The sequence below is a fragment of the Festucalex cinctus genome, chromosome 5 (genome assembly GCF_051991245.1).
Source record: "Festucalex cinctus isolate MCC-2025b chromosome 5, RoL_Fcin_1.0, whole genome shotgun sequence".
NCBI lineage: Eukaryota > Metazoa > Chordata > Actinopteri > Syngnathiformes > Syngnathidae > Festucalex > Festucalex cinctus.
Genome location: NC_135415.1, coordinates 16731541 through 16743102, shown reverse-complemented (window position 1 = coordinate 16743102; position 11562 = coordinate 16731541). Strand labels below are relative to the sequence as shown.

At 37.6% G+C, this 11562-nt stretch overlaps 1 protein-coding gene across 2 annotated transcripts; it reads right to left on the bottom strand.

The window, feature by feature from the left end:
- Window positions 1-5795: 5795 nt before the first annotated feature.
- ido1 (indoleamine 2,3-dioxygenase 1) lies at window positions 5796-11128 on the bottom strand. 2 transcript variants are annotated; one of them, XM_077522261.1, is made up of 10 exons: window positions 10986-11128; window positions 10432-10527; window positions 10236-10355; window positions 8653-8771; window positions 8520-8534; window positions 8330-8429; window positions 7838-7955; window positions 6714-6765; window positions 6371-6519; window positions 5796-6289 (listed from the first exon to the last, which is right to left on the bottom strand). In XM_077522261.1, the coding sequence occupies exons 1-10, from the start codon at window positions 11073-11075 to the stop codon at window positions 5892-5894; spliced, it is 1257 nt and encodes a 418-aa protein (XP_077378387.1). In that variant the 5' UTR covers window positions 11076-11128; the 3' UTR covers window positions 5796-5891. The 2 variants fall into 2 exon arrangements, with proteins under 2 accessions (XP_077378387.1, XP_077378388.1); XM_077522262.1 differs by lacking the exon at window positions 10986-11128 and having other exon boundaries at window positions 10236-10366; window positions 10432-10512.
- Between the last annotated feature and the right edge of the window lie 434 nt (window positions 11129-11562).

The following is an 11562-nucleotide window of genomic DNA, read 5'->3' as shown; positions in this document are numbered from 1 at the left end:
CACAATATGAAGCTCACGATATGATAATTATCACGATATTGTGGGGAGGTTGGCGATATTTAAAACAGGTCACGATATTGTAAAAATAAAAGAGCTCATACCAAAAAAAGCACAATATTGTGCTTTTGTGCATAACAGCAATGCATATAAACCACCTATAATCTCTAATATCAATATTGAGGCGCTTACTTGCTAATGCACGCACACATTGAGTTCCTCCACATATTGACTCGGTTCACAGGCATATTACATTCCCCTTCATCTGACAATTAGTGTGGATTTTAAACCTAGAAGGGCCAAAACATCCCTAACGAAAATTACATTGCACTAAAAAAACCTAGCCACCAGGGGGTGCTAGAATAATACACAAATTGAAATCAACCTGACTTTTTTTTTTTTAACAGATGTGGTGCTTTTAAATATCGTGAACATGACGACGACGATATTGTGGCAGTTTTAATATCACGATATCACGCTTATCGTTACATCCCGAATAAATAAACATGATTTCACTTGTTTTGTTGTGGGCCACCCTAATTTTGGGTGTAATATCACTGCTTGCCATGAGATGGCAGCACACAGTTATCCACTGTGCAAATTTGAAAGAAGAAGATTGAAATCCGAAAGTAGGCTGTCAGTATTTAAAAATCAGCCTAGTTTGACTGTAGATTAATTTCATAATGTACGTCTTTGGTTATGATTCTTTATGTGTATTGTAAGATGATATGTTAGTTTAGAAAAAAAACAGTTTACCTTTATTTACTGTAAACACAATTGAATCTGTATTTGGTACACTTTAATGCTTTATGGCAACCAGTCAAGGGTGTCCGCCGCCTACTGCCCAGAGCCAGCTGAGATAGGCGCCAGCACCCCCCGCGACCCTTGTGAGGAATAAGGGGTCAAGAAAATGGATGGATGGATGGATGGATGGATGGATGGATGGATGGATAATGCTATATGTTTGTCTCATCTATTGCTTTTGCTCTTAGTACATTGCTGTTGTTGTTTTTTGTGTCTGTATTATTTTACAAATATTTTTAAATACCTTACAGAATCAACTGCCATTAATGCTATTAAAAAACATGCCCTAGGAGGTTTTAAATAGGATATTTCCATATATTCGGATTTCACATATTTCGGGGGGCGTTTACTGTACATTAAATGTTGATTAATGATCTTAGCAATTATAGTCAAAGCGTTCAGGTGACTCATTTGTTAGCTAATAAAGACCATGAACGATTTTTAGGCCTTTATCTAGCTCAGGATTTGTATAATTTTCTCATATTCACACTTTTTAGTTGATGATAAACTTTCATATTCAAAATCTTGGCAAAGGGCACGGATGTAGTGGCTGGCTTCACCTCGGATCCCCAAATGGCAAAAATGCGCCCGTGGACCTGTGTGCGCAGTTCTTGATAAAGACACTGAAGTCCAGATGACGCCCAGAGTCCCCCTTCTGTACTGTACACACGCTCCATAAATCCCAGCTGTGCCGGTGATGAGCAGGCCAAAGACAATCACTCTGGCGGTGCTGCCAGTGCTGCTCATTCACAGCGTGAGTAAATGCGCCAGTTTTGCTTGGCATGCCGTAAACAGCAGCAACATGAACTCCATTTTTGTAATATGACTCCAGGATATCTTGTGGTCAACCAGCAAGGAACAGATATGCAAATGTCCATCCAAAAGGAGAACCTCAGGCCAGCTTAGAACGATGGATTAAGAACGTTTGAGTCATTTTCAAGAAAACTGGTGACTCCTCGACGGGGTGTTATCACGCCGAATGCTATACAAGCCAGGAATATTCCTGTTTTTCCAAATGATAATACTTTTGACACTTGTGTTTTGTAATAGCTCTCACACAATTATCGTCGCGGCAAACAATTCAGCGGCTTGACGTGCGCAAGGCGAGTATGCACATGCATTTGCGCGTGTGTCATGTCCTACATTGAAACCAGCCGCTGTTGTGATGGCGAGGTGAAAAGTTAGCGGCTGCCCAGCCCCGGCTACACAATGAAGACATCCTTGGAGATGGTCTTTGTTTACTGTCGGGTTGTCAGGGAGTCCTCCCAAGTCAGCCAATAAGGAAATGGATTATTTGCTTTGGCAGTGGAAGAAGGATCTAATCAGATAACTGTGACATGTGAAAACACAGGCATCCAATTCTCTCCGTATCTGCGTCAGTTTTTGCTCACCTTTCCCCCTCTGACCTCCGGGACATTTATACAGACTATTTCTCAGGTTGGGAAGCGTCAGAGTCTGTTCTTGGTAAGAGTTCATATGAGAAATAACACTGTAATTAGCAGAGAATTGGTTTATTTTGGAGCTAATTTGAGATTTTTGGTAAATACTGTATTGTAAACAAAACAATAGACACTGAACTCAAATAGTTTGACAAATCAAAGAAAAAAAAAATGAAATTTTCTTTGTCTTTCATAAGCATTTGGTTGATAATAATCTTAGTTATTCATTTTATTATTCCCAACTACTCATGTTATTTATGTTGGACATACATGAGAATTAATTGTAATAAAATGTTATTTAAAACATTACCAATACAGTACTATGATGTTGAAAGTTTGACTCCTGGAATAGATTATCTATATTTCCCAAAGGGGAAAATAATAGCTGTCTGAACATAATATAGTCCTCCCTCAACCTTTTATACGAGTTTGTATTAAAGACACATTGGCCTGAGAGAGTCATGTCACTTTCAATTTTCTGAACGCTTTTCTGCGGCTTAGTCATATAAACGTCATCCATTGCTACATGCAGTGCTGCTGACTAGTAATATTTTTATAGGTCTATTCTATTACTATTACTGCTGCCCACATTCACTTCTGAATATAGTATATTTTTATTGTTTGAGAATTGCTGCAAGTATAATATACTTTGAGTTGTCAACTGTCAGAACCAGCAAGACCTTCTCGAAATCCTGACCTACATTTACAACCAAAATTCTAATATTTCTACCATGAAATTGTATTGTTGCCAACAGTCGACTCTGTTCTTTTGTTTGTTTAGTAGCACTGCTTTCGGTGTATTTATGTGAATGTTTGTTTTGTTTTGTTTTGTTTTGTTTTGTTTTGTTTTGTTTTGTTTTGTTTTGTTTTGTTTTGTTTTGTTTTGTTTTGTTTTGTTTTGTTTTGTTTTGTTTTGTTTTGTTTTGTTTTGTTTTGTTTTGTTTTGTTTCAAGGACGTTTCTAGACCTACTGGGGGCTTCAAGAGAAAACGGGGACAAGAAGGAAAAACAGGATGATGGATAAGCAATGTCATCTTTTATTCAATAATTCACATAAACAAAGACTGTTTAAAATAAGCAAGCCGTCCCAGTAGTAGGAGGCTTTAGAGAAATTCCCAAATATCAAGTTTTCAATGCAGTGACAGTTGTGTCGTTGATATGGACCAATAACAACCATCTCTCGGGGCCTCCTTCAGCTTGGGGCCTTCCGCAATTTCTGGGCTTGCCTGCCTCTGATGTTTTTTTTTATTTATTTTTTTTATTTATTTATTTTTTTGTCCAATCAGATTTCAGCCTTGTGTGTTGCCATGTCAATCTAATCAACCGAGGTGCTTGAGAATCACGATAGCTGGACGGTGTATAGTAAATAGCAAATTTTAAGTAATGGCAGCATTTTAAAAAAAAATAAAAAATTGGGGTCCTCCGATTGGTTGGGGAGAGGGACTGTGTGAAGCTAGCTTAATTTTTGTTGTAAAAATTATTGCTATTTTTTATACCAATTACTGTTGTTTTAGGCAAATTTTAGGGCTACTGAAATTCATTTTATAGATGCTTTAGCACTCCCAAAAATGGGTAAAAATGACAACATACATTTGTGACCTTGTGTATCTACTCAAAATCATGTACATGGCACAGTTGCGTGCTGCATGCTATATTGTGTTTTTGCATATTATTTGATCTAATCTATAATGAAGATTGGTAGTGGCCGTCCAATAAGTCAATCACCAGTCAGGACGGCCGAATTGTCACGTCTAATTGCCACATCTCACATCGTTGTAATGAAACACCGCTGGAGAGGAGCCAGGAAAGGTGAAGATTACACAGCGTGATCCATTTACGGCATATCCCTTCATGCCTTTGGGTTTTCCACACTCTCAGTATCAGGAAGTATTGTGAGAGCTGACGGCTGACAGGAGTGTTGAGGTAACCATTATGCTAAGTGACGCGTCTCAGCCCCACATTGTCCATTGTGGCCTCAACGTGACGATGCTACCGCAAAGACGTGCCGGTAAGTGAAGAAGTGACAAAGGCTGATTATTTTATGAGATGGAAAGTTTCGAGGGTGTGAATATTTTAGTGTGGGATATTTTAGTGGAGGGATATCTGATAGCGTGACACGTCTATAAATAGTTATATGTGATGACCATGAATGTGTTATTGCTGTAGGATTAGAATGCAAATGAGTGTGCTGTTGTGGTATTTCCCAACTGTGGAAACTCTCCTATTGTGCTAGTTATGATGAAGGCATCCAGAGCAGGGTTATTATTAGTATATGAGTTTTCATTACAGTTAGTTTTTGTTTTGTTTTGAGTGTTTTTTTTTATAGTTAGTTTTAATTAGTTTGCACTAAGGGACTTAATTTTTATTAGTTTTTCCCCCAAAAATGCTTAGATTTAGTTTAGTTTTAGTATTAGTTTTTGATTTTTATTTTAATAATGTGTATTACGTGAGTGCAAGATTAAAACAGTAACAAACAAAAAAAACATCATTGTAAGTATTGGATAGTAAAAATTCAACAAAAATATTTTTTAAAACAATTTAAAAACATCCATCCATCCACAAATCAAAATACCGGTACGTAGTTAACTCTATACCTGGTTGTACATTATACTTTTGTTTTTATATGCTGTATATATTTTATTCATGTATGAACCAATTATTGTTATTATTATTTTGGCTGCTGCTAGAGACATCACTTCTGTGCGACACACTTTCGAATGTCCTTGTTCCGGTTAATATAAAATATATAAATTTAACAATCACAAACAAAGGACATTCTCACTATAATAACAGTTAGCTTTGGTTGATTTTGTAAACATAAAATTTTCAGTTATTTTTCATTTTTTTAAGTATTTTTTTTTATTTCATTAACGAAAATGTTTTTTGCTGTTTTATTTTATTCGTTAACCTTGATTTAGAGTGATTATAATCAAAACTAAATAAAAAATAAATGTGCACGTTAGGTGAATTGAAAACTTTAAATTGTCCATAGGTGTGTGAATGTGAGGATTCATGTTTGTTTTTCTATTTGTGCCCATGCTTTTGGCTGTCGGGCAGAACGGGGTGTGCCTCCTCCCAAAAGTCTGCTGCTAGAAGTGGTTCCAGTTCAGCCGTGACCCAAAAGAAGGAAGACAAGTGGTGCAAAAAATGGATGAATGGAAATTAATATACGGTATTTACCCCATAGGGCAAATCATGCCTTCAATTTTACCCTTTTAATCCTGAGTGAAATTAAATAGCAAACATCTTTGGTCGCTCTAAACTTTATTTGAACTAAATCTGTAAATAACTTTCCAAGAAGTTATGGGTTCAGTAATTTTTGCAAGTTTTCTGGTATCCAGCTTCACAGATCTGGACAAGACAATGCATATTTTGGATTTGCAGTTCAAATGAGAGGAGGAGTTAGTGGTTGAATTTAATAGAAAGTAACAGCAATGGTTTGAATTATGGTTTGGACTAAATAATGGGTATCACTCATGTCTATGCGGCCGAGGCTTGTTTACAGGCAAAACAAAAACTTGAAGCGCGCCAAACAAAAGGGCCTCTCGCTATCGCATTGCCAAAAGTAATCTTTTTAATGACATATAAAATCACGGGCTGAGTAATCACTAGTGATTTACTGCTCGTTTGATGATATGTAGCTGACACCGCATCAGCTGTTGTGCTTCATCGCTTTGCCTGTCTCGGGCAGCATGGTGTCTCTCGTTTGATTCCTCACAGATTTTAAGAAGCTCATGATGCCGGTGCCACCGGTGCCCCGTTCCTCCAGCGTGGCGGGGGCCTTGCTGATCACCTCCGCTTCCGCGTCCCCGCGCCGGTTCCGTAGCTGGCGGGCTTTCGTGGCGGGGATTGTGATGAAGCGGGTGACGACGGTGATGTGATAGCTGCGCAGAGCCAACAGTTTGCTGACGCATTCCTGAAAGGCCTCGGTTAGCCGCTCGCTGGCCTGCTGTTGCACAAACGTCCTCAGGGAGGGTTGCAACGAGATGTCCTGGATGAGTTGTTGGTGAGCGGGTAGCATGTAGTTTCTCATGCATGTTAGAAAGGCACCTGCATGAGGAAATTGTTATCACATAAGAGGGGCTAGAAACAATCATAAGACAAAAAAATAACGCAGTATACTTCTCTTACCACTTTTGGCTTCATGTTTGACTCCTAGAATTTCATCGAAGCAGTGCAATAAGCTGCTCTGTGCAGCACTCCCTCCGGAATATTCCATCGGTTCTGTCTGGACCCCTTCATAAACCAGACCTTTTGGCATACACGGGTTGTCTTTCCATCTATGGAAGCATGTCCCATACACACTGAATCAAAAAGTCTACACACCCCTGTTGAAATGCAAGGTTTTTGTGATGTGAAAAATGGTGAAACTAAATGTGAAAGAGGGTTTTTGTGTTTTGTTAACGCCACAAAAACCATGAATTTGAACAGGGGTGTGAAACCCCAATCATGATGCAAAAAGAGATTGAATTACCCAGATAAGAAGATCCTCATGATGCCATAGAAGACCGAGGGATCCACATGTTCTATATGAGATAAATAGATAGCAATGAAATGAACATATTTGATTTAGTCGCTAAAGAGTGATGATGTTTTAGAACAGGGGTTTGCAACCTGCAGCTCAGGAGCCACATGTGACTCTTTAGTCACTCTCCTGTAGATCTCTAAAACAAAATTACATGTTTTTACTTTTGTTTTTCAGATAAAATATCCTTTAAATTAATTAATGATTAAATAAAAAAAGAATTAAATATACAAAAACTGTCAGAGTTCAAATGTTTAAGTTGTCAGAAAAAGAGAAATGAAAGGTAGATGGAAAAGTTTCAAGAAATTACCTAATAATGTCCAAAATGTGACCATAAAATGTCCAAAAGGAAGAGGAAAAACAGAAAATGACTATAAAATGTCCATGAAATTGACAAGGCAGGGAAGAAAAAAAACATTCAAAAGGTAACCATAAAATGTCCAAAAATAAAAGAAGAAAGGCAGAAATTTACCATAGAATGTCTTTGGAATTGGCAAAAGAAAAAAAAGAAAAAAAAAAAGTCTGAGAATTTATTTAAAAATAAAAAATAAAAAAAAAGGCAGAGAAAATCTTTTTCAAAAAGTAACTATGAAATTTCCAAAAACAAAAGAAGAAAATCCCCCAAATTACCATAAAACGTTCATAAAACTGCTAAAAATGTCAGAAAAGTGATAGCAAAAACAGGGAAGCAAAATGCCCAAAATAGCCATAAAATGTCCAAAAATGAAGAAATTAACATGTGTCCATAAAATTGACAATAATGTTAGAAATGACATAAAGATAGAAAAGTCTAAAAATGTACGAAAAAATACCAAAAAAAAAAAAAAAAACTCCGAAGACCAACGGTAGAAGAAAATCTCAAAGTATTGGATGCTATACTAAATATTTTTCTGTTCTGATCGACTGAGCTCTTGGGCCCTCGATACATGAAACTAACACTAACACATTGTTTGGTTCATCACAATCTCCAAATGTTTTGTGGCTCCAGACAGATTTGTTGTTATTTTTTGGCCTAAAATGACTCTTTTGACAGTAAAGATTGCTGACCCCTGCTTTAGACTGAAGGAAGCTACCATGCATGAGTCTGAGGCACTCTGCCATGCTGTCAATAGACTGGCTAATGTCTTGCAAGCCTTTGGCCACAGCTTCAGTATCACCACACCTCAGCCCATTGATCACTTGAGGAATGCTCTGAAACATAGTCACAATGCTTCATCAGAATCACAATGCCGTTGTATTTAAAGTTGGGCTTTTGCTACATCATATGGACTGAAGTATTGAAACGTAAACGATGGTCCAAATTTTCCATCTTACCAAGATTTTTGGTCAATTCCATGTTTCCTACTTTGTGCAAGAACTTTGGATGATGCCTGATCCGACAAATGTAAAGTCTCACAGACACGTCAAAATCTGCCAAAGTCTTGCCAGAAGAGTGGAAGCTACAAACAGGGGGACCAACTGATTATTTCTGTTCCGTTTGTACGTCGCATAGATGAAATGTCCCAATGCTTTAGTCCATATATTCTAACTTGAGTTTAAAATGCAAACACTGACTACATCTTCACCCTCAGAGCAGGAATTGCTGCAAGCTCCACCATTAGCGTGACAATGAAGAAGCCTCGCACACTTTCACCACCAGGAATACTGACCAATAACTCCAAGTTCCTGCATTGAAGTATTGTAAGTCAAGCTTTAGTTGAGCTAGCACAATCTCAAATGCAATTGTAAATCACGAGGATTTCAAAATGTACTCACTCTATGTCTAAAGGCCTGTTACGGGAAATGCAAAACAAAAAAACAAAAACAAAAATGGAAATGAAGGGACATTGATAGATGAGCGTTTTTAAAAGATGCAACAAAGACGTGCTCAGAAGTTATTTGGCTTCACCCCTCTGGATCTTTCTTCCGCCAGTTCGCCAGCACTGCGTCAGCATGGGTGAGAATTGGAGGAAGTCCTAAGCGTTGGGACAGCTCCCAGTATGGAAGAGCCAGAGTGCGCGGCAGCATCTTGGAGGCAGATTATGCGCAGAGAATATGTGTCAGCCTTCTTGCATCCGAAACATATAAGCCTCTTTTACATTTTCAAATCAGAGTTGTAACAGATCCATCCATCCATATAACCATAGCTTGCTTTTTACACAGAATTCAGTGAAATGGGCGATTGACTGCTTTCACACAGTGACGTGGTATCCCACCTTTAGATAATACGATATGTGATGACGTCAGTGCTGGGTTCTGTCTGGTGTGCAAATTGTTTAAATGAATCTCGTTTGACTAACTTGACAGCTCAATCTCGCCTTTCCGAAATTCATTACACACAAGCTTCATCCAGTCCCTGTTACGTCGCTCATAATACCTCAGAACGCGGAACATTTTCAGGTACATTTTTCTCCCCATATTTACATTAGTGCCACATATACAGAACCACGACAAAAGTGGTAAAATGCTCAGGCAGATTAAAAACATTTATCCATTATCCTTCTAGTGTGCTAATTTGCCCATTTACTACTACTACGAATAATAATAATAATAATAATAATAATAATAATAATAATAATAATAATAATAATAATAATAATAATAATAATAATAATAATTTCCCATTTATAATAATTTTATATCTATATTAAACCTAGAGTAAAATGTAAAATAAAATATTTTTTCCAAAGTTTTCATACTCTTGTTAACATAAAAGAGGAAACAAATGTTAAACTAATAGAAATATGACTGCATCTTTTAGTCATTGATACACAAAATTCATAATAATTGAGAAAATTGATTTCTAATTGTAAAGATGTACTGTACTGTAAAAAAAAACAAATGTGATATTTATTTGTATTGAGGTCATTTTTCTGACACTAGATGGCATAATTGCATTTGTCAGTGCTTTTTTTCCTTTCCTATTAAGAGCTATCTAATCTTGAACATGAAGTAACTTGTAAAATTCTACACATTTTCTCAAATACAACTTGACCCCATTCTCCACAAATATATGCATTATTATTACATTTATTACTGCTAAACTTTGACATGGATGTGTCTGCTGCGTTGCGACTGGAATTCCCCCAGTACAGGCTTTCCAAGTAAGTGAATGTGATTAATCACGCGTTTAAAAACATAATAATAATAAAAAATAGTGGCGTTAAAGGAACTTTAAATTATATAAAAATTAACGCACTAATTTAGACACCACTAATAATAAAACATTTAATTTCTAATGCACTTTATATTAAGACAATCTCAATGTGCTTCAAAGTGAAAAGCCGAGCAAAAGACTTTTGCAAAAAGAAAGGTCTTAAGAGCCGTTTACTACTTAGCACTGGCAATAATAATGTTCGCCTTCTATTCAGACCTCTTGTTGAGGCTCATCATTCTCTGGAATAAGATGCAAAAAAAAAGAGGAAAGAATAAAAAGCAAACGCACTGATCTTCAAATGGAGTCTGTGAGGCGTGAGAGAGAGTGAGAGATACCTGGACTGTGTCACTCTCACCCTCCTGCCAAACATATCCCATGGTCATGACACCAAGGGCAAGGTGGGCTAGGCGCAGTTCCCGATGTCTCTGCAGGAACTGGATGCTCAGTTGAGGCATCTGCACAGATACTATACTGAGCCATGACTCAATAAACCTGATGAACTGTCTTTGGCAACTCATGGAGCCCACTCACCTTCTTAATATGCGAGCGCAACTCATGTGCGAGAACAAGCTCCGGTACTCGCTGGGCAATGTCCATCCATGGTTGGTAATACGGTGGAAGTTCTTGCTTTGGACAAGAATACGGGAAAAAATTGCATGACAATGTCAGAACAGTTAATAAGGGTCAGATGATGACGGGGGAAAAACAATCAGTTGTTCCACTGGGTGAGTTGAGATGTACTGTAGAAAAAAGGTTTATACAAAAGTGATTTTGTAAACACATGTTGCCTTTTGGAATAAAGTTCAAGACAAAGCAAACAGCAACGATGCCAGAACTCGGCTTCACCCGGTCAATTTGTCTAAATCAATATAGCATTAGCTATGAGTTCAGTTTTCTAGCTGCTATGCTAGCAATTTTTAGTCTTCTCTAACAGGAAATTTACTCTAAATGTCTATATTTTCACTTGAATATCATTTGATATCTTCCAGACACTCTTCGCTTACAATCAGCTATTTCTTTTTGGCTACTTTCACACAATGCAGTATGTCAACATGGGGGAAAACGAAATAAGCATTCAAACCTACCAGAGGCTCTGGTAAAATGAAGCCCAGCTCCTCAGAGACATGGTACACGTCCAAAGAGAAAGGAGCTGTGGAGTCTTTGCGAGCAGCCATTGACAAACTAAGATAGCAACAATTCTGCAGCACTCACAAGACCACCCGCCTGTGTGGACTCCAGCACAGAGTTCACAATAGCGTCAAACCCTGATGTCAATAATTACACAACGGCAAAAGCAAAGGAGACCCTTACATTACACAATGACACATTAAAGCGTGGAAAATCAGTGCACATGACGCTTCATTGTGTGAATATTTAAGGGGAGGTTTCCACAGTCATCCGCAATGAGAGATCGTTTGCCACACCACAATTTTTATGCCAGCTTGGAGTGAATCATAATGCTTTCGCTTCTGTCATTGGGCCCAACCTGATGTCATCTGTCATTTTTATGTTACATGTGATTTATTTATACAAGTAAGATTCCTTCTTTAGCTTCCCACTTCCTTCTTCCTCAACATGAACTTAGTTTTATTTTTTCCACTTTAATTGGATGCGTGTTTGTTGAAACACCAACATACAATATACAGCGATTCTCAGTTTACA

Coding starts and splice junctions, on each gene's coding strand:
- ido1 (XM_077522261.1), bottom strand. CDS start 11,075: ATGGCTGCTCGCAAAGACTCCACAGCTCCTTTCTCTTTGGACGTGTAC. Junction 6,520..6,713: donor ATGAGGATCTTCTTATCTGG/GTAATTCAATCT, acceptor ATGCTTCCATAG/ATGGAAAGACAACCCGTGTA. Junction 6,290..6,370: donor CAAACATGAAGCCAAAAGTG/GTAAGAGAAGTA, acceptor TTCCTCATGCAG/GTGCCTTTCTAACATGCATG.